This window comes from Artibeus jamaicensis, unplaced genomic scaffold, assembly GCF_021234435.1.
Source record: "Artibeus jamaicensis isolate MK-2021 breed Jamaican fruit bat unplaced genomic scaffold, CSHL_Jam_final contig_484, whole genome shotgun sequence".
Lineage (NCBI taxonomy): Eukaryota > Metazoa > Chordata > Mammalia > Chiroptera > Phyllostomidae > Artibeus > Artibeus jamaicensis.
The window spans coordinates 8,977,608-9,000,884 of NW_026521859.1; the positions used below are offsets into that span (position 1 = coordinate 8,977,608).

Genomic DNA, 23,277 nt, shown 5'->3' on the forward strand with positions numbered 1-23,277 from the left:
AAAAAAAAAGAAAGAACAACAAATAATTGGTAAGGGCTTTTGGGTTCAAGTTATTTAAGACATTAAACAAACAGGAAAAAAACCATTGTATTTTAAATAGAAAGCAACCAAACAGCTCACAGTCAACAGCTCTGCACCCAGAGATCACAAAGGGTCACGTGATGGATAGTGATGATAGCAGGCAGAGGTCTGAGCTCTCCTCTCACGCAAAGTGCTTGTGAGATGATTTTTTGGTGGAAATGGGGTCAAAGGCGACGATTCCCATGCATGCAAGTGTATCTCGTTCTGTCTCGAGGACTATTTTCTCAATAGTAAACAGGCCTAACCCCAGTTTGCCTTTTATATTCTTCCGGCTTCAAAATGAAAAAAAGAAAATATGCAAGTAAGAGGGACTGAGCATTGCAAAGCTGTACTTACACCTGGAAATAAGACATTGGCACACGCATCCTGCTGATGGAGTTTGGTCTTTATCTTATTACTGCACACAAATAAGGCGTGTGCAAAGGATGTTTCAGAAGAGGAGCATGGGAATTCTTCCTTTTGAGAAACGATTTCGAGGCCTCAGTGCCAAGGTGCCTAGCAAACCCCCTTGCTCCCAGAATTAACTACGTGCTGCCAAGATATGACCACTGGCCTGGTAGTGAGTAGCTGTTTTAATGTGCATTGGGGCAGTGTCAGGAGCATCGCCCGATACAGAGAGAGTTTGTTCAGAATTTTGATTGGGGCCCTTTGTTGGTGCATTGTTATTGGTGGTCCAGGAAGAGGACAGCCCTGTCCCCTCTGAGCAGTGTTCCGGTTCCCAGCCTCCAGACTGTGTACACCCCCCGCCCCGCCCTGCAGGCAACTCACAGGCCTGTTTTTGTCTACTGGGGAACTAGGACTGAGAACTAGAACTCGCCAAAGGGTGGGTGCAAAACCCCCAAAGATCTAATGACATGGCTAGAAACAGGAGTGTTTCTTGTGATGGGAACGGATTCTCTCTTAAAGGAGCTCCAAGTTCTCACTGATCTTAGAACCCCACGCCTCTCCTTCCAGGTACCCCAGACTGGCTGCAAAACACCGGGAATCCAACACAGCAGGCATCGACATCTTCTCCAAGTTCTCTGCCTACATCAAAAATACGAAGCAGCAAAACAATGCTGGTGAGTTGACACCCTGTCTCGAAGTCTCCCTGGCAGTGCTGTCCCCTGCCCAGCGCATCTCAGGTACTCAGGTCAGAGAAGCACCTGGCAGCAATGCTACTTGTTACTTGTCACTGTTGACACAGGCTTGTAGATCTTGCTTTCTGGCTAATGCAGGAGAAAAAGGCTAATGGGTCTTACTGCTGAACCGAAGGGAGGGATGCCGTGTGTGTTCTGAACCAGCCATAAGGCTGAGCATAGCGTCCTGCACAGAAGGGTCTGCCTCATACGGAGGCCCATTTGTCCCAAATTCATCAGCCTGCCTGTGCTCTATGGAAGTCCTGGTTGGAGCAACAGCTTTCTTCTGGTGCCTGAAAAATTTCTCAGGGGGTTGTCAGAGGCCATGGTGAGACAGCGCAGTCACCACAATGGCGAATGCTGAAGGCAGAGCCAGGCTGGCTGCGTTCTTCCTGCCGCCTGCTGCAGGTGCAGGGGGTCCTGGGGAAGCCACTGCTCAAAGCCTGGCTCCTCCCCCTCTGGCCTGGACCACAAAGCTCAGCACTCGGTTCTCCTGTGCTTCCTACTCAGAGGGCTTTGTGTATGCCTCATGAACGCTCACAGCACTTTTAGTCCCTCCTTGGGCACTGTCCTTTCAGAATTAGCTAAACCTATGGAGTAGAACCATCGAATCGAGCATGTAGAACACTGGAAGAACTGTTAGGCCCTAGAGAAGAAAGGAAGAAGGATGAGAAAGTTTGCTTGCCCGCTGAACGGGAGAACGAGAATGAACGACGGTCAGATAAACACCCAGTGGACCAGAACAGGTGGTCGAGGGCTCAGAGGAGAAAGGCCCCTCTCCAGACCAAGGTGACCAGGAGAGGCAGCCCTGAATGGGTGAAAGAGAAGAAATTTGGGCAGGTACAGAGTTCAGGCAGTGATAAGTAAATAATTCAGTAATGGTTACTGAGGACCTGGATTGTGCCAGACACAGAAATAGATTCTAGAAAAAGAACTAGAAAAAGATGCCCTCATCCTTTGAGGCCTGGGTTGATGCAGAAGAAAAGGTTTAAATCACAAAATGTCAAATAACCAGACAAGAAATAAATGGTGGCTTAATCAAAGGGAGTCTGAAGAGCTGATTAACTGTCCTGTGAAAAGGAGAAACAAAATCTACCAAGGGTGTTCAGAGCAGGAAAAATTTACCGTCAGGGCCTTTGAGAAAGTTTTTTGAAAATTTTCAACTGGATCATAAAGGTGAAAAGGGTATCAGTTGTCTGGAAACATTGGGTGGATGTTGTGGGAAGGGTGGGAAAATGCCAGCAGCAGAAAAGTGCCAGCCTGGAAGACTGGATTTATTGAGGGGGCAATGGCAGCCATTGGAAGTGCACGAGGAGGCACTATAAGAAGAGTGGCTTTTTAGGGACCATAAGAAGAAAGATGTGGAAACTATTTAAGTATATTTAGTGCACTTGCTATGTTGCACTTGTGCCCTGTGCTTGGTTGCATAGTGTCCTCCACAAACTCATGTCCATCCGGGACCTCAGAATGCAGCCTGACTGAGAAATAGGGTCTTCTCAGATGCAGTTAGTGGTCTTGAGATGGCATCCCCCTGGTGATCTAGATCCACCCACTGGCGCCCTTACAAAAAGAGGAGAGGACACACAGAGACTCAGGGCAGGAGGCCGTGAGGAGATGGAGCAGAGAGTGGAGCCACAAGTTAAGGGCGCCATGGGGCCACCAGAGGCTGAGGCCAGCAGAGTCCCCTCTAGAGCCTGGTGAGGGAGCATGGCCCTGCTGACACCTTGATTCTGGCCTTCTGGCCTCTAAAGTTGTAAGAGAATATATTTCTGTTGTTTTAAGCCACCCAGTTTGTGGCACTCTGTTGTGGCCATCCTGGAAACAAGGGCAGCCCCTCAGAGCCACTGCGTAAAAGGGCTGTTACTGCTGCTTTCCTGGCTGAGGACTCGGAGGTGAGTGAGAGGACCAGAGGCTTGTCCTCGCCTCCCCTTCGACCCCTCAGAGCCAGCTCTCGGCTCCAGTTTTCAGATTCCACACGCAGCGCCCTTTCCCTCAGCCACAAATATCTCCCTTCATACTTGTCAAAGCACCCTCAGAAAGTTTATCTCATCGGAGCCTTCCAGATTGTTCAAGTTATAAACGGTATTTACATATTATCCGTGCCTGCAGTTCTCCCATCCCCAAAGCCAAAGCCAGTTTCCACTGAGCATCGCGTATCGATTTCCCATAAACTCAACACTCTCCAGCTTTCATTGTTTCCGCTTCTTCTGTTTCACCCTGGTTTGCTCCGTGATGGGCTTTGCTCTTGTGACTCCCCCTCCCCCTGGCTCATTCGCACATTTCAAAGTGGCTGCATTTTTGCTTTCCCAGCATCTGTCCCCACAGATCACAGTCCCTGGCACTGTTCTCTTCTGCCTTTTAACAAGACAACACTGGTTCTTTCTTCATTGTGACTGTTGTAACTACAGTTTGCCCACTCCCCTCCTTTCCCCTATGCTTTCCTGCCTGACACCATTCCCCCTGGTCATGGCCAACCCGATCCAAAAGCCAAGGCTCCTGCAGAGAGCAGCGCCAGGGCCACACAGTCAAGACCTCCAGACCCCTGAGACAGTGCACTCCCCATCCCTGCTCCCTCGAGCTCCTCCGTAGTCAGGGTAGAGGACAGTCCCTCACAGATCCCTCAGACAGCTCCGCATTAGCACCAGGCTTTCTGTGACCTGCTCTCCTGCACCACTGCCTGGCCTTCCCCTCCAGCTCTGCATCTCTTCAGACTGTTCCTTTTGTGTTTTCACTTTTTTTCCTCTTGAGCAGAGCTCTCCTTCCCTTTCCACCATCTCACCACCTAATGTCCCAGTCCCGATAGGCACATTGTCTGTGGGTGGGGTCCTTTCCTGCCTTCCCAGCATCAGAGCATGAAAAGCCCAGCCTTGTGTTGGGTTCTGCAGGGTGGATCGTCTCTCCACTCCCGGGTGGGCACTGGAATGCTGTTGGAAATATCCCCTCTGTTCCACAAAACTGCAAGTCTTCAGCTACCAGAACCCAGAGCCCAGCCAGAACAGGTAGCACACGAGATAATCATTTTTCGTGTGTATATTCAGTCCTTCCTCCGTCCATTCAGCAAACACAGATTGCATGGCCTGGTTCGAATTCCAGGCCTGCACTGCTAGCTGTGCAGCTTTGCCTGGGAGACTTACTCTCTCTGAGCTTCTCTTTTGGCATCTGTAAGGCACACTAATCATACCTTCAATTTCTTCATCTGCCATATAAGGCAATGAATGGTGTAGCGGAAGTTTGTAATGCAGATGCATTCATTTTATAAGTCAATGCCTGCAAATCCTTTAGCACAGTGCTTGACACATGGTAAATGCTCATTAAATGTTAACTTTGATTATTAGTATCCCCAAAATGAGACAAGCATGAATATTGGCATCAGGAACTATTTCCTCACCTCTGACTTTTTCCCTAACCAGAGCTTCCAAATTGCCTACCCATTTAATCTCTTTTCTGTTTGTTTAACTTCATCTCCCAGTTTTTTGGTGCATTGTCCTCTCCAAAGCATGCATCAAAGAGGTCTGGTGGCCTGACCCTGGCAGTCAGACCTCGTATTGCTGAGTGTGACCCTGAGGTCATGGTTTTGTGACTGCCACTGTGTTGCCTCCTCCTTCTGTAATGACCAAAGCCAGCCCCCTTGGTCCACTGGGACCAGAGTCCACCTCCATGTCCTCTATGCCTGCCTTTTAAACTTGCTTTTCATTTCATTTAAACATAGCATGGATTTTCTCATGACAAAGTCTCCAGGTCCCACATTCAGTGAGATGTTATAAGGGCTCACTTTCTTGTCACTTGGGCCTTCCCACTCCTGCCCTTAGTTTGGGGTGGGAGAAACAGGACCTTGCTTCTGGATGTGCTGCATGTCCCCGTGGCTCAGAGGCAGGCAACTGCGAGGTGGTTGAACTCACAGGCTCTGAGGTTGACTGCCTGAGTTCTGACCCCCGGTTCACCTCTTGTGGATGTTGGGCAAGTCACATCACCTCTGTGTGCCTCGGTTTCTCCATCTGTAAAATGGGGTCATGACTGTGCCTACCTCATCGGCGTGCTGGGAACAATAGCCACCCCTGTGATCAGATGCCAGCTGTTGCTCTGAGCTGTTGTCTAGGGGCAAACAGTTCTACCCCAGCAGAGAGATCTGGGGTGAAAGTGCAGTTTGAGGATGTAGTTGTGTGTTAATCCATGAGTTTGAAGAGAACGCTAGAGATAGCATTCAAGGTCACCCACACTTGTGGGAGGACATAGGGAGAGCCGTCAGGGAGGAGACTCAGAGGCTCATGAAGATGAGGAAGGAAAGCTTTTTTATTAAAAAAAAAAAAGAGAAGAAAAACAAGAGTGATCTGTGGCATGAACACCGCACAGAAGTCCGTGGAGACTCTGTCTGCTGTGTGCTGCCCTGACCGTCCTCGCCTGCCTCAGCCCATCACTTGGATCCTGCTCCACAGGAGAGCTGGCCCAGGAAGCTGGGTATGTGGGGGAGACCCTGGGGCCTGGGAACAGGAGGGCACCCAGAGGGCATACCCATGGCCCCGAGGAGGGACAGAGCAGCACTGCGTTTAGATCTGGCCACTGGAGTCCCTGCTCTGGGCCCCGCACATCACTTGTTCGGTCCAGCAGGTAAGTGTGCCGTCAGTTGTTCAGTACTGCAGGTCCGCAGCGTTCTAACGCAAGACTGTGGGGAGGGCACAGGCTTTGTCCATCCCACCTCCACACGTCCAGTATCGTGCCTGGACCAGCCGCAGTCAGCTCCTCGTCCTGTGTCCTGCCTCCACACATGCTGCGCGGCCACAGTGGCCTGGCCCTCCACCTTCCACAGCCCGGGCAGCCTCCGTGTCCACCATCATTCCATCACTCTCTGCTAGCATCACTGCCAAAGACCCCCGGGTCCTGGCACTGCTCCTCACACCTCCTCTGAGACGCTGCTGAGTCCCGCAGGCCCCAGGCAACCGGAGACCGCAGCGGCCCCGGACCCCGCAGCTCTGCTGTCCCCTCCCTGACTGCACTCACTTCGTCACTCTGCCCCGGACATCAGCCGGCTCTTCGGTCTGTCCCTTCCCTTGAGGGGTTTCTTTTACACCCTAATTTGACTTGTCATCCCTCTCTCTGTCATATTGTAAGAGGATCTGGGCTTCTCTCTCTGAATATCTATTTTATATTTTGTGTTTCTTACCCTCGAAATGGTGTTTGAACAGACTGGAAATGTCTGCCAAACCGCTTGTCTTTCAAGAAATTCATTTTAGCTACTTACCCTAATCAGGGCATGAAATACTATATTTTACTTTATTTTTCAGAATCTCTCTTTTTCCTGATACTTTAATCCTGTAGCATCTACTGGTGTGTTTCACTTTTGTACATGTTGCACATTTTAGGCATTTAACAAATGGAGCTAATGCACACCTTTAGTTCCTATTCTTAGTCATTATTTTTAAAGGGCCTTTAAAATTGTTTCCACCCGATCCTGCTTCCTCCAGACACAGTTAACATCCCGGCCCAGTACGTCCATCTCATTTTGGGCACATGTGTTGTATTCTCATGTATTTTTTCCCATTGTCTTTTTGGCTGGAGAGAACGTGGACATGTACATGCATGTAGGCCGAGACGAGAATCCGATGCTTCTCCTAGTCCGTTCACTTCCAAACATTCCGTGCGTCACCGTGGTGCACGCACCCACCTTCATGGGGCTTCCGTCCCCTTCCCAAAAGTCTGCCAGGGCCCAAAGCCAATGTCTTACCTAACCCACAAACCGCAAGCAGCCTCCCGGCTTTTCCTCACCTTGTTTGCCCAGTCCCCTCTCCATGCATCTGACACACGTGCATCCCGAATTGCTGGAGCCACGTTTTCTGTGCTAAGTGGTGTTTGTCCCAGTTTGGACGGTTTGGGGAATTTCAGGTCTCTTTGCCCTTCAAGTCCAGCTTCCTCTTGTATTTACACCTCTGCATTCCTGTCTTGTGGGCCTTTTTCTGTTTTCAAATTTATACTCCACTGTCCCAGAAAGACTTTATAGCCACTCACAGGGACCCATAAAGCGCAGCAAAGCAACATACCCTCGAAGGAGGTGAGAAAGAAAAACAAGGGGGGACCATAAAATGGAGCCCAGGGTGAGCTACACAGGAACAGCGGCCCCCACGGCTCTGGTGCTCGCCCAGAGAGCCGACCACGAGCCTGGCCCCCAGTCCAGCAGACAGAAGGGACCCCTGTCAGCTACGGTTTGGTTCTCTCAGAAGATGAAAACAAACCAACTTCCCAGAAGAATAACAAATATTCTTGATTTGGGGGCTTGAGTTGTAGGCACGGAGGAGCTGTTATTTTCATTTTCTTTGGGCTGTTGCCCTTCCCTTCCCATTGGCTGTTAACTGCAGGCGACCGGCTTCCAGCTGATGTGACTTCTCCCCATCCTCCTGCTGCAGGCACTGTCTCCACCTGGCGCCTGCCACTCCTCGCCCTCTGGTCTTCACCTGTGCCCACTCTGCTTCTGACGGTCATTTTTCTCCTTCTTTTCTTCCCATCTTCCCTTGGAGACCTAGGAGACCTCCCCAGAGCCTCAGGCCCGTGTCACCAACTTTCCTGCTCCTCCGCATCATTTCCAAGATTTGGAGCAGCCCACCTATGCCTGCACTCCCCCCGCCCCCACGACTGCCTGGTCCCCTTGCTGTGTTCGCAAAGATGTGCCCCCGTTTTCATAGGGAAGACACTGTGACTTCCTGACGTACTCCCCCTGATATGTTTGTCCTAATGGACTCTTCCTGACTTCCTGAAAGCCTTCCTTGGGCACCTACCTAGGACATGCTGGGTGCAGTCCTGTGTGTCTCAAGGACACGACCCACACTCAGACCGAGTTGTCTCTCTAGCTTTGTCCTTCATTAGTTATAAGTGCAGTGGCCGTATATTCCAAACTGAAAATCAGATGTCTAACAAATTGCCTTCATTGAAAATAATCAAATTATAAGAAACTGGTACTGCCCCCAGAAAATCCAGGACACGTGTCCCCAGATGAAAAGCACCTGCTTGGGGCTGAGCTTTCTGTCCTCTCCTCAGTCCCAGTCCAAACCTGGCTGCCACTGTGGGGGCAGGAGATCAGGGGAGGGCACCCTAGTCCCCACCACCTCCGGGCCCCAGATCCTTTGCCAGGACAAGAGAGTCACCATCAACCACCAAGTGTTCTGTGTTGACCTTCTTTTTTCAGATAAGGGTCAAGTTTGCCTCTTCCCCGAGGCTCCCGTCAGTGACTTTACTTCCTGGGAGTGAGAAGCAAGCAATGTGATTCCTGGGTTTATTCTGAGAAAACTGATCATCATGGCCACATGGCCTTAAGGAGCCCCTCGGGGTGTTCTGGAAACCTCCATCAGCTCCTCTCGTCCAGGGGACAGTCATTCTCAGTGGAAGTCCTTCCTGATGGGACCAGGACTGGAGGGTTGCACTGTGGCTGTTACCACAGTGTTGGTTTACGTGTCCCGCTGCTGTCTGTTCCCCTCGTCATCTCCCTGGGCTCACAGGGAGGCAGTAGTACGAGCAAACGGCCGAGGCCGCGTTCTTCCTTCCCAATCTGTCGCCTTTCTCCGCTCTGGCCTGAGTCCTCAGATTGCCCCTGTTTTCTCTCTTCTGAAAGGTGGCCCTGCGGCGCGCCAGGCTCCTGGCCGACGTTGAGGGGAAACGAAATGTCCACAGCACTGGCGACCTTTCTTTCCCTGCCATGTTCTCCGTGGTTCGTGTCCACACAAGCCCACCCCTGTCTTCCCACCTCACAGCCTGCCTGGGGGAACCACAACCAACACAGCAACGGCCCCCCACACCTGCTCTTCTCCTCCCCCTCCCATGGCCCAAGTGCCTTCCTCCCCGCATATACCCCTCCCTCGTAATAAAATCTGTAAGACCCTTTAAGTACGTATGTTAAACGGGACCATCCCCGTTTGAGGTATAGAAAATTGAGGCTCTCGGACTGCAGCTCACTCACTGTTCAGAAACTCACAGTGGGATCTGTGGGACAGGCCTCCAGCTAAAGAAGTGAGCGTCCCATCAGTGGGAGGCTACAAAAACAGGTGGGACCTTTGGAGGAGGGAACCGCCTAATCTAAGGTGTCATCTATTGCAAGGCATGGTTATTTTCAGTACCATTAAGAAATAAAAACTGCTTTCAAGTAGGTAAAAATTCTTTCACTTAAACTATAAGATTTGCTTTCAAAGAGGTCAAATGCAAAAAAAATTGTGCATCTGAGTCTTGATGAAATATGGCAGTCGATTCCCATAGCCCTTTCTAAATAGAACATTCTAGTACTTCCTGTAGGCTATGCAGTGACATGGCAAACCCTCCCTTCTGCTTGACCTTGGGCCACCTTGTTGGAAAGAAAGTGAGTCAAGGTCAACACCGCTCCCTACCCAGCTGTCCTAACTCCATACGCCGTGAAGTGTCAGTTCTGCCGCCTGTTTTTCCTGTGTGAAGGTAGCACTTAGCTCCTAGTCAGGGGTTGGGACGCTTTCCTGTGAAGGGTCAGACAGTAAACACTGTGGCCTGTGCACACTGTGCACGCTGTCCCAGCTGCTGGGCTCTGCCGCCAGAACTACAAAGCAGCCACGGACGATATGTAAACAGTGACTGTGGCTGTGTTCCAAGAAAACTTCATTTACAGACACTGAAATTTGAATTTCACATCATTTTCAGGTGTCAGGAAATAGTCTTCTACTTTTGACTTCTTTCAAACCATCCAAAAATGTAAAAAAAAAAATTCTTATCTTGAGGGCACTGCAAAAGCGGGCAGTGGGCTGGCTTTGACCCCTGGACTATCGTCCGCTGGGCTCTGTCGTGGGCCCCCAGCTGTGATAGGAAGCTTTCTAAATGTCTGTAACTCCTCATGTGGAGATTACAGTAGGGCTCCTTTGTGTGGCATTGTCACAGTAATGAGATGAAGTAATGCCTTAGAGTACCAGGCACAGTCCCTGGCACACAGTAGGCACCAATATGTCATAGCCTTTGCTGCTGCTGCTGCTGCTGCTGGGTTCCCAGAGTCGGCTCCAGTAACCCAGCTTTTAGTGCAATGTAGAGGCATGTGCTGCCCTCTTCTGGCAGGTAGAGGAATCAGCGCTAGACACAGCTAATCAGGTTTCCCTTAAGGAGGCCTGTGGATCTTCAAGCATCTGCCTAGAGGGACTCAGTTTGCCTAAGCTTTGACTGGGGCTCCCAGAAAAGACCAGGTCTCCTTCAGGAGGTGTGAGCCGGCTTCATCATCTGTCCTGCACAGCCGAGTTAGGACATGTCCGCCAGGCCAATGGGTCCTCCAGAGGTCGCTGGCCGCCTCCCTAGTGACAATCTGCCCCTGCCCTCCTCTTTCTCTTTTCCCTCTCCCTCTCCCACCACTTCTAATCTTTACCTTCATGAAGTCCTTGACCCAAAATAGAAAAATGTTTGAAGGGATTCAGAGAGGTCTGGGAGGGCTGTTAGCCCAGAACTAACAAGCCCCCAACTATCAAAGGGTCCGCGCTTTCTCTCTGAGCAGCATGAAAGCAAACTGCTGTGGGGTGAGGGCGGGAGGAGGGTGTCGGACGTGAGGTGGAGCGTTTTTCCAGATTCCCCAGGATGTGGCGAGGCCTGTTTAAAAGAGCGTGTGTATTTATTATTCCAAGCCACTTCAATCACAGGGCGCCTATTCCTCCTCCTCCCTCCCAACCCTTAGCCCCCAGGGTGCAGGGTGGGCTCAGTCTGCAGGCCCGGCCTTTCAGAGGGGTGGGCACAGCCAGGCCTGTCGTTCAGCCTTGGGCTCCGCGGTGAAAGCTAAGACGACATGTAAAAAGTAGTGGGAACGTGAGTTATAATGACGCTGCTCAGGAGCAGAAGTCACCGAGGTGGCGGAGGGGCTCCGTGTCTGTTCTGTCGGAAACATGAACACACGTTCTTTTGGAGGAAGACAGCTGTGTCCCAACCCAGGGCAGTTGGTTCCCTGAAAGAAGACCTCAGCCCAGGCTGTTATCGTGATGGAGGCTCCCGGGTGGGCCCCGGACCACCACAGTGGTGAGGATAACGAGGTGACTGTCTTCCCACTTCCTCATAAGGCGGCCATTGCTGTCTCCTTTCAAAAACCACCTCTGGTCACAAAGGAGCCCTTCAGACGGCCTTCCCTGGCCACCCCTGCCTGCAGATAGCCAACACGGGGTGTTTTGTTTGTTTGTTTGTGGGGTTGAAGTTTTGCTTTGATTAGCATTCTTACCAGGAAAAACAAATAACCGAGGCTTGGAGGGACCCAGCTCTGAGGCTTGGCCCGTCCTGCACAGATGCACAGCCCTGCACGTGGAGGGTCCCTGCGGCGGGAAGCAAGGGGGCGGGGAGGGACGGGCGTTTCCTTCTGGCACCTCCCGGAACTGGCCCCGGGGACTCCTCCAGAGGGTCTTTGATTTGGTTCATTACTGAGGCAGATGCTGGCAATTTATAATTCAACAAATTTTGCTGCTGCAATGAATCCTCAGGCGGTCATAAGGAAGGTAGTTGGTGGCCACGTGGCTTGTCGCGGGGGCAGGTCATGGAAGGAGGGGGCGGAAGGGGAGGGAGGAGGGTCCTGCGTGGGTGGGCGCATTCATTAGTGGAAGGAGCGGGTGTTAGCTCCGTGGGGTGGGCTCCCCGGCTGCAGTATTGCGGAGACCACCAACACCATTCCATGTGGTGGAATTTCCCACAGTCTGACCAGAATGAGTTCCCCTGGCCTGGCCCGGACTCATATGAAGGCCTGGGGAATAAAGGAACTTTAAACGACTAATTTGAACAAGAGCTAAATGCTCTTTCACCCTTGGCTATCGTTACCTCATCCCGTGCCACGGACAGCTCTGGTCTTTTGTGCATTCTAGATGTGGGAGCTAAATATCTGTGTCTCTCTCTCTGCACACTCACAGGCACACGCACACAGAGCTTCCACGTGTTCTTCAGTTTCTGTGCACGAGCAGAGTTCATCGCCTACCTCCTTAAATAAACAGGGTCATGGATCAGTTAACCTGAAAAGCCTGCCTGCACATAAAGTTGTGTCAGGGACAGGACAAGTGTGGGTCTCACAGTGTCACTTTCCAGCCCAAAGGCGTATGTGGGTATGCCCACATCCCATCTCTGTAGTTGGTTTATGGTGAAGACAATACTCCGAACGTAGACAGGCTCCTCTCTCCCCTCTGCTGACGCTCAGTGGAGAATGGCGCTGGTAAATTGCATGTAGCACGGGTCCCCCATTTTTGGTAGAGCTGGGGTGGCAAGGACAAGGTGTGAAAGCCAGGTAGTGTGTTGAACCTTCTGACAACTACGGAGGCAGTTATGAATTTCCTTGTGAAATTCGCCACCGCTTGCCCGGGATGGGCAACGTTCTCTCCATTTCACACAAGAAAAGCTGAAGCGTTGTGTTCAGAAGAGGTAATGGGGCCAGTGAGGGACACTTCTCAGCCTTTGCATTCTCTTGCTGCAAATGAAATAACAGTAAAACCTAAGGACTGAAACCAGGGTTAAATCCAGTCTAGTACTCTGAACGCATCAGCCACTTAGAGAGGAGAATTTGTTGAAAAAAGAATGCTGCTCCAAAGAACTTGGACTCAAAAACCCTCAACCTTCTTTAAACATCTGCTCCAGAGCTGCCTTTCAGGAAGGCACCTCAGCCCACCTCAGTGCACAGTAGCCTCATTAGCTAACGAGATGCAAATGTTCAGGACTTAGGTGTCAAGCAACACTTGATTTTGCTTGCCTTGTTATGCAGACCATTTTCCAACTTGCACATACATTTGAGTCCCCTGGGGGTCTTAATACTGTGCAGATACTGACAAAGTGGGACTCGGTGGGCCTGAGAGCTTCTGAGTGTCACCGAAGCTGGTGGCTCAGAAGGGTGCTTTGGGAAGCAGGGTTCTGGGCAGTGGTCTCCACAAGGGGACTGTTCTTCTGTATTGTCCGAGGGCCCGCTGGCTCAGAGCAGGTGCTCGGTACCACCGGTTAAGTGAACGAATGAAGCGTAACTCAAATGCTTCAAGGTGCCCCTACCCTTTGTGCTCCTTTACCCGAGGGGCTATGGAAAGGGTCTAACCCAACTCCTCCGTGTCAGGGGCCCTTCCTCCAAACTACTGCCTGTTCTCACTCCCTGGTCTGCCCTCATGTCAGGCCACATTTCAGGCACTTCTATTCTCTTGATTATCTTTGAAACTTCTGAGCCTTCAGTTCAAGTTTATGAGGTCCTGTGACTAAAACTATCTCTCAGCTGAGAACATACAATACTTTAATAACCTCTGTTATATTAAACTGAGCTTCACTGGGTGGAAACACCACCACAAAGACTTTTTAGTACCAATCCATGAACAAAAGAGTGTAATAATCTAGACAGTTTCCTGAAGACCATCTGCATAGTGGTGATGTTTGGGCAAGTGGCATGTTTATAACTACACCCTTGTCACCTTTAGTTTTATAACTACCTATATAAGAGGCATTATATTCACAGTTAAAGGTTATACTTCAAGACTCAGAAGAGAAATCACAAGAGACCAAATTCCAGGGTTACTCCACCCAGCCAGGAGCCAGAGGTCAAATAATTTTTCTGGGAGTTGCTGGATCCAAGTAATAAAAATGATCCTCTGGGCCCATGTCCAGAACCCCCTTTGTTCCGGGCTATTCCGGAAAAAGGAGTCGAATCTGGTGATTTCTCAGGGGGCTGGGGAGGGGCTTCCACGCCCACCTCCGACTGGTGGTCACGTGCCTGCAGACGCATGCGCCGAGAGTCCCCATGTTTCTTTCTGTCGTGGGAACTTCAACACTTCGCCAAAGTCCGGCCCTGACCTCAGTCCCACCCGTGTCCGATGGCAGACAGGTGCAGGCTGGTGGTGGCCTGGGCTCCGCATCCGGCTCATTTGGCCCTAATGACCCCACAGGAGGGCACGCCCATCCAAACTCGTGGGGTCCCTTCATTCATCCCCAAGCCAAGGAGCGCTAAGTGACACAAAGAAAAGGAGCCGGTGCAGGTCCTCCAGTGAGGGGCGCCCCCTGCGTGAGCGTGCAGGGACTGCGGAGCCGCATGGCAGGGGCCCTCACGCTTCCTCAAAGCCCACTGAGGAGCTTGGTGGGGTTTTTTTTTTAAGTTACTCAGTACCAAGCACTGTGCAAGATGTTAGAATAGAAACATAATGATGAAATATTGGCAATGTCTATGTGTATTGGCCAAGATTATGTTTGGCTGCATATAACAGAAACCTGATTACAGAGGCTAAAGCAAATATTTATTGTATTTTGCTTAGCAAAAACCTACATAGCATTTTACTGTGTGCCATGCCCTGCTCTAGCACTCTTCATAAATGTTTACTTCTTACTGGGGTTTGCCTTTCTCACACAGCAGGAAGTCCAGGGAGTAGGGAGTTGCAGGCAGCATGATGGCTCAAAGGAGTTGTGGATCCAATTCGTTAGAGCACCTGCCTCTCCATCCTTAGTGTGTGACTGTCATCCTCACATCACAGAATTGTTGCTCCCCTTCCAGACATTACATCTGAGTCCCAGGCAGTGCCAGCTGGGCGTTGTCTTTTCCTTCCCAGAAGCCTATTCATAAGTTTCCACTTATATCTCATTGGCCAGAACTTGGTCACTGGGCCGCATCTAGCTGAAAGTCTCAGACTCTGGAAAGAAAGATGTTATTGATCAGACATATTGCTACTCTGAAAAAAATCTGGGTTCTGTTAGTAACAAAGAAGGTAAGAATGAATTCTTGCATATAATTCACTTTCAACTTAAGGTATTTAAGGAAAAAAAACTATAGTGAAAATATCTGATCTAGCTATATCCCCCCACCAAAAAAAAAAAAAGACACATTCTTTTAAACTCTCCTTTGAGGTCGATCAAATCTGTATTATTACACCACCTAGATTTGGTGAAACAGAAATATAAATCGCTCTCTTAATCTGCTACACTCTTAACTTCAAACTTTGGAAGATGCAAAACTCACATAGTAGAAGCTGTGCAACTAAAACACCCAGTGAAGAGCTTCTCCCCCCAGACGGCGACCCGCCTGGGGGCACTCGAGGGCACCCAGAACAGCTCTGAGCAAGTGGCATATCTGGGCAATTCTGCAAAAGCGCCAGCCACCCCCGCCCCCACTGAGCCTGGCTCTAAGGCTGCCCATCGCACGCCCGTCAGGAAGAAGGCTCACTCTGCTGGGGCTGTGGTCGCAGGGGCAGAGTCGGAGTGAAAGGACCAGCAGAGAACACAATGCAAAACTTCTTAATTCCTCAGGTCGGACGGATGACGAGTCAAGAACCATATTTATCAAGCAGACTCTTTTCTCGCAGTCCTGAGTACCCAGCTGTTTCGTAGGCTTTGGTTCGCGTACACCAGCATCATCGCACATTGCACACCGAACCACTCGCAGCATGCCGGTCGCGGTTCTGCAGCCCTCTGCGGGCATGACTGACTGACGGCAACCCTAACCCTGTGCCGTGCCAGAATTTCCACTTTGCAGCTGTGGAAACTGAGGCACAAGAGCCCAAGTAGCCTGCCCAAGTGAGCGTGTGGCACAGCCAGGATCCCGAACCAGGCTGCTGGTCCCGTGGCTTGTGCTCTCGACCTGTGCCCCTCACCCAGCGGATACAGCCCGCAGTTTACCGCGCACGTGATGCTGAGTTTTCAGCCAAGAGTGCGAGGGTCATGTAGGAAACTGCGATCACGTCAGTGCATAAACCAACAGACGCTGATTGAAGAGCCGCCAGTGTGTTTCTCTAAGTGTACCCAACACCCCAGCTTCACCACTGGACTCAGCAATCCAGGAGGGTCAAGGCGCGCCATACCTAGCCCTCGGGGTGCTCAGCAGAGACCCTCTGACACAGGGGGACAGGCGGCTGGGAGAGAACTTAGGACGGTCGCACAATGACTAAAACCAGTAATTATTTAACTGCAGAGTTATGGAGGCAGGGTGGCGGTTTTTAGATTTGTTCATGGTTCTTACATAAAAGATGTGGGCATTTGAGGGTGAAGCAAGACAAACTGTGGTTGAATCGCTTCGGCCTGAGTGTTTGGAGGGGAGGAGAGTGGAGACGGAAAATCTCTAGGTCCAAACACAGGAGGAACAGATGACCTCTGAGAAAGTTCGAATCTCCCTCCATCAGCTCATTCCAAGTGTTCGGATATCAGCACTGAACCTAATCTATGGCCTGACACTTAAAAATAACCTGTTATAAAGTTGCCATAAAAAACTCACAGTTTTCAGCCTGATTCAGTCTGCTACATAAACTACAACCAGCATTAATAGCTTCAGTCAGCATTTATGTCGTTCTTTCTATTAGCACAATGGATTTTACAACCATTTATGAGTTTCTGGAAAGCTTAATAGAAAACACACATACACGTTCGCTGTAAAAGATGCAGAAGTTTCTTAAGGCTCGGCCAGCAGGGGTCGCCATCGCCCCATCGCTGGAGCCTGGGCCGGGCTCCCATATGGGGAACACCTTCCCTCTGGGCGGCTCCAGCAGCCGCCCTACCCTGGTGAGTTTCTGCAGCTCCCTCTTGGGGGTGGCTCCACGCAGAGCAGGTCTCTCCCCGTCTTTCTTCTCCTGCTGACAGATAAACATTTGGGGCTCTCACGTGACACAGATTGTGTGCACACGCACAACTGAATGTGAAGACCTAAGTGATTATCTTCTCCGTCTAATTTACTATGGCCCTCTAGGGGGTTCAGAAAATTATCTGACACAGGAATTGCCTAGACTATCCATAGTTCCCTTCATACTAAAAAAAAAAAAATCTTAAGAAGGCCTTGCCGAAGTTGACTTAAATTCTTTACTTCGTTGGTGTTTTAAACACAGCCAAAGACTTGCCTTGAAAGAAAAAATGTTTTGTTGTTGTTGGGAATAATTCTTCCGGACATAGAGCACATCTCAGGTTGGTTTGTATATTTAAAAAAATGATGATTCTTCAAATGATTTCCTATCATTGCAAGGAGGACGCTGTACAGAGCTCTGTCTCTCCCTCTGAAAATACCAGAGCGCCCCATATGCTGGGGGATTCTTCCCACAGACAGGGAGCGGGACGCCCCACGGTGCCCTATATCCCAGTTCACTGTAATCGGAAGACTTGGATCCTGCCTTGGGGGCAGAGAGTCATTTACTGGCCTCCTACGGGAAAGAACTGTCGGAGTTTGTCATGTAATTCACCCTCCCGTTCAAGGCCAAACTCCTTTCTAGAACCAACAAATAATAGCCACGGCAGCCTGGGCTGCTGACTCCTCTCAGGCCCTGCGGACGTGGCACGAGGGAGCGGTGGGGAATCTGTTGAAGCTGCCCTTGCATCTTGCTTTCTCATAAACCACTATTTGTCTTTCCACCTTTCCTGTTTTCACCGGTGCCTAGACACGGAGACCCGGGGACTGCTTCCCACACAGGAGCCCTGGGTGTTTCACAGCTAGAGCCAGTTTGACAACATCCTTCTCCCAGACTCTGAGGCCAGGTTCAGTGTCCTCGGCCCGATGCCAAAGGTAGACATGAACTCTCCAAACTTCTAGATCAAGGAAACTGGACACACCCACGTAGACTGGACTGGACAATGCCAAACCCAAAGAGAGGGTTCCAGGAGACTTGGGATCCTGGACGTGCTGGGAAAGGCAAGCTTCACCTCTGGGCCCCAGGATTCTCCTCGCACCCGGGGGTTCCAAGGTGCTCGCATGGGCTTCATTTCGCACAGCTTCTGCCTGGAGTTGGTCTCTTGCTCTTAGACGTTCACTGGTTCTCCCCTTCCTTCCCATTCTCTTACCAACTGAAGTTCTACAGCCACCATAACAAGAGCTCCCTGTTGTTAAGTCTCACTGTGCACCAGACTCTGTACAAGATGCTTCAGTAACAAGCTGTGAACGTGAACCACGATAACCAGCATTCAAACCCAGGGCTCTCGGACAGCGGAGGGCACCACTCTGCTGTGGTGTCGTCGTCACGAGGCCTCTCAGGGGGGCCTGGCTCAGGGCTACTTGACATCCCCCACCCCAGGCTCTCCCTGCCCCTTTCCCGACGATGCCTGTGACATGCTAACACAGCCATAGGGCTTGGGTACCACCAAGGAGGGCCCAGCAAAACTGAAGGAAAGCCCAGTTCCCATCTTCCACACCCCTGTGTTATCTCTGCCTCAGTGTGTGGTAAGAGCCCACCAGAGATAATGTTTCAAGAGACAAAGGGACCCCTAACTTGCCATGTGTTCTTGAAAGGTCACTATGGATCAGAGGGTGTGGCCCCAATGTCCACCTGCCTGATCATCTTGCTTCTGTGTGGTCAATCATCCTCACGTCACTCAACTGTCACTGGACCACTGGTACCGTCTCTCTTGTTTCCAAGGAAGAAAAGCTCCATGACTTTAATTCCCCAAGCTGGAAAGTGAATGTAGGTCTTTACAAAAGGTTTCCTGTGGGGCAGGGAATTACACTGCCACCTCAAAGCCAAACGTCCTAAATGTCACCTTAGAGCACCTCTGTCTTGCCTCAAAACAGCAGCGTCCACCTGTCTGCCTGCCTGCCTGGCCTGTGTCTCCTCTTCTCAGCCCTCCTCTCTCCCGGCTCCTGGCCCCGGGCATCTTGCAATCCAACCGCTCTCTGCTTCTGAGAAGGGTTTCTTGCCCCCAAAGGTGAGGGAGAGGTGCTATTCAATCTTTATGGCTTGGTTTTCTTGTTCCCGGGACATTATTTTTATGTTTCAAATGATCGAATGTCAGTAGGGACGGTCATCTTTGTACGTTCTCTCCAAGCATATGGGATGGCCAGAGAAACACAGGCCTCCGTCTCCCTTGGACCACAGCTATACGTTTTGGGTTTTTTTTCAGCCTTTGGTTATATCAACATGATTCCAAATGAGAGGACGAAAAGTAAAAACTTTGTTCAGTCTGCTGGGTGTTTCTCAATATTTAGACAGCTCTTTCTTCATAGGCAAACCCGAATGGCTGCCTCCCTCTCACCCTGAGGCTTTGCTGGCACAGGGACAATGTGGCAGCGTCGGTCCCAGCCCAGGCGGCGTGGGCCCTTGCTGCTCAGCGATGCTGTGAAGGGTCCGGGCGCCTCCCCTTCTCGGCAAGAACTGGGGCTGAGGAGGAGGCTTTCAGAGCAGAGGACAAACATGTTATCAGATGAGCTGGAAGGGAGGGCCTGGGGAGAGGTGTTCTCAGGGCCACACCCTTGGGGGGGCGATGAGTGGTGGGTGGGCCCCCAGGAAGCCACGGGTGGTCCTTGGCACCAAGAGACACCTTGCAGAGTGAAAGAAGTTTATGTTTTGGAATCCAACAACCTGTTTTCATTGTTTTTATTATTTCTTTCTTTTTTTCCCTCTCTTTCTTATTCTTTGATTGTTGTTCAGGTACAGTTGTCTCCATTTTCCCCTCACCACCCCCCCACCCCAGCTGTCCTCACTGCCCATTCTCAATCCCACCCCCCCCTTTTTGGCTTTGTTCACATGTCCTTTATACACACTCTCTGATGATCCTTCCCCTCCCCCCAACATCCCCTCCCCCCTCCCCCTTTGGTTATGATAACCAGAGGCATTGAGATAAAGAACTAACCAACAGCCTGTAAATCCTGGTTTTCCTCCCAGCTCCTACAGTAGGGCTACTATTTTGAAACTATTTTTCTCTGCCTTTCTGAGCTCACGATTCTAATCTGTCCTAGGCATCCACTGGCCCCATGAGAGATGAGGGTTTCTTTAGAGGAATTCCAAGAAAGAAAAAAGAATTCAACATTTAGCTTCTGATATTCAGAATAGCATTTTCAACAACACAGTAGCCTTGCAAGCCAAGGTATTGTCTTAAAATGTTCTAAATGCCTTTATTTCTTCATCTTAGCACAGTAAGAACCAGGCCAGGAGGACTCGGCTCACAGGGAGGCTTGCTGCCTTGTGGTTGACGGGCTCTTTGACAGAGGAAAACAAACAGGAAAGGTCACCCCTTCCACCCAGGGGACCTGGGGGTGAAGGAAAGAGAGAGGGGCAGGGGGTCAAGGAACTAGAGACCTGTCTATAAAGCCCAATGGGGCCCTTGGCTGCGGTAGCCATCCTGGGTTTTGGAGGGAGGCCAGCAGCCCGCCTCTGACCATCACCTTTAGGGCGACATCCCGAGGTTACTCTGGGAGGAAGTACAGCTTCAGCATAACTGGGAAGAGATGCATGACCTGCCTTAGTGCCCCCCCCAAACCTGCTACCCCACAGGTCCCAGGACTCGCTCTTGGTGCAGTGAGGTCACAGGAGTCTCCCCACCCCCACGCACTCAGGGAGAAGAGCAGACGAGGAGGCTGTCTGGGAAAATGAGCATATTCATGCAAAAGCGACTGAGAGGTCTCTGGAGGGACTACTAGATTGTTACATCAGACTAGGTTATAATCCAGAGTGCACTAAGTTGAACTTGTTTTCCCACCACACAAGGGCTGGGAGCTTGTAGGAAAACCACACAGTTAAAAACAAAAGCAGGTACATCTTCTTTGTACGCCCTGAGTAGTTTGAACGGTTTGCTGGCTCCTGTGCATGTGCCTTGACAAGCCCAAGGCCCTGTTTCTTTATCCGTTAAATGGAGATGAGCACTGATTCCCATCTCTGTCGCTTCACTGTCTATTTAAATGCTAGATGACATAGACGTCCTGGTCCACTTCAGAAATGCAGGAAGTTTATTTCTTACTGTGCTGGGGAAAAAGAGTAGAGTGATGAGGGGGACCCAGAGGGACAGAAGGTGCTTGGCCTGGGACCGGCCCCCCACGGCCACGATCTCTTCCACGGAGAGTGGAACAGACCCCCGTGCAGGCTGCAGATGTCAGCCAGGGGTGGATCCTCGGTTCTCATCTCTCTGCAAGTTCACGTGCCAGAGAGAAGGAGAGTACGGCAACCTGGGCCCTCAGAGCTGCGCCGGTCCTTTCAAGGACCACCTGTGGCATCGGCTCTCCTGGGAGTGAAGCGGAGCCCCCAGGGGTCTGCACGGCTGCGTGCTGTCCGCGCCCCTGGTCCGCAGAGCATGCCAGCGAACCAGGGCCGAGCTGCGCTTGCAAGAGCTCGTTGGAGGCTGAGCTAGTCTTGGCTCCCGGGTCCCCGTGCAGCCTCCATGCCCTGGTAAGAGTATATTATTTTCTTAGCTCAAATTGCCGTTTCCAAGTCATTATTTCTCTATGACGAGAAAACAATATTGGGTCTTATGTAATATCAACCTCAATGAATCTGGAAGTGATCATGGAATGGGTGGATTTTTTTTCCTCTTTAAAAAAGAGAAAAATAAATTTGAGATTGTTTGCATATGGCTGAGAATATTTATGAACTATTCCCCCTTGTTTCCTCATCACATGTTTTAGCCAGTGCGTTTGTGTGTGGTACGGAATAAATCTTTATGGGGAAAGTGGGGCGGAGAGGGGAAGAAAGCAGTTACAGGACCAGGGATCCATCAAGTGCCTGGGACGTTGGTGTCCCCGAGTCTCGGGGTCCCCGACCTCAGGCTCGCTTGCTGCGGTCTGCGGGTAACCCCACTACTCAGACGACGCGTTTTGGGAGCGAGGGTTTTAAATGCGAACGCTGCAGGAATGAACGTCTTCTGGTTACTCTGGTTTCTTTCATATTCCCCTCACGTTCACCAGAGCAGAAAGTTCAACAGCAACGGTTTCATGACCTGGGTGCTGTCAGCCGAGAGAGATAATTAAGTTCTATGAATGCCAGACTGAGCCAGGGTCAGAGGAGTGAGTTGGCAGCTGGGACGGAAAAGAACTGGCAAGGAGCGTATTGGTGCTGGCGTTCGTTATTCGATAATATGCAGCGTGTTAGCACACAGGCCCGTGGCGTCTGCTTCCCTCTGGCCGCGCCTCTCCACACGGCCTGTCACTGAGAAGGGTCCCCAGGGAGCGCGGGCATCGGGCTGTGGCTGCTTGTGAGATCAGCAGGAGGAGCAAAGCCTCAGCCCCGGACTGTTCATTTCCTCCTCCAGGGATCGGGCCTCACACTTGGAGCTTCTTAGGATCATTCTCTGCCACGCTTTGCATTTTTTTAGAAACACACTGACCAAAGATATGGGGTGAGGGACCAAGAGCAGAGTGACTGTCACATTTGGTGATGTGACGGCAGTGGTGGGCGCCTTTAACGGGCATCCTACTGTGGGCCCTGCAGCACCTGAGCTAATCCTCACGAGGGCTTTGTAGGGTTAGGTTGCTTTGGCCCATGGCTGAGATGAGAAAACAAAAGCTCGAAGGAGCTGAGAAACTTGCCCAAGGTCACGGGTAGCGAGTGCCAAGATGAGGGATGTTTCCAAGACTTGTGGGATCTGAAGCCAATACAATGAGTACTAATAAGGGATTTGTAAAGTCGACTTCGAGGCCTTGGAAGGGGCCTGTGCAATTATGGGACCTTGAAGCAAAAGTCTTAGCAACCTCACGTGAAGTTCACTCTGGGCGGGGTCAAAATTTAAACAGAGCATTAGCTCCAGGACATAGGGCCCCATCCCTGCCGCCTCATGTCCTCTTCTCCCTGCCATAATTATCTCCAACCGAACCTCCACATCCCTGGTCCAAAACACACACATCCCTGATGAGTCCGCCACACAGAGGACACTCAGAACAGCCGGCGTGGTGTTCCACGGTCGACGTTGGGATGCAGTAGCCACGCCCACTGTCCATTTCACCTTTCCATCTCAAGCTGTCACTAGAGAGGTAGTCAAAGAAATATTAAAATAATTTTGAATTTTTTAGTCACAGTTGATGTACAATATTGTATTAGTTTCAGGTGCACATCCCAGTAATTAGAAGTTTGCATAACTTACAAAGCCCTCGCCCTGATAAAACTAGTGCCCATCTGACACCATTCAGAGTTATCATAATATTACTGAGTATAGTCCCTGGGCTGTACTTGTCGTCCCTGTGGCTGTTCTTTTTCTTTTTAAGATCTTATTTATTTATCTTTAGAGGGGAAGGGAAGAAGAGAGGGAGAGGAATATCAATGTATGGTTGTCTCTCGTGCATCCCCTGCTGGGAACTGGCCTGCAACCCAGGCATGTGCCCTGACTGGGAATCGAACTGCAATCGTTTGGTTTGCAGGCCCACGCTCAATCCACTAAGCTACACCAGCCGGGGCCCCTGTGGCTATTCTGTAACAATCCAGAACAATCCTCCCAAGGAGCTGCAGTGCCCTCC

General features: G+C 50.8%; 1 protein-coding gene across 2 annotated transcripts in view; it reads left to right on the forward strand.

Moving 5' to 3' along the window:
• The window catches only part of CLIC5 (chloride intracellular channel 5), a 149,917-nt gene that overhangs the window by 113,348 nt on the left and 13,292 nt on the right, over positions 1–23,277 (forward strand). For both annotated transcript variants that reach the window (XM_037142579.2, XM_037142578.2), the window contains exon 4: positions 1,036–1,142. In XM_037142579.2, coding sequence (XP_036998474.2) covers positions 1,036–1,142 — 107 coding nt within the window. The remainder of the gene's footprint in view (positions 1–1,035; positions 1,143–23,277) is intronic.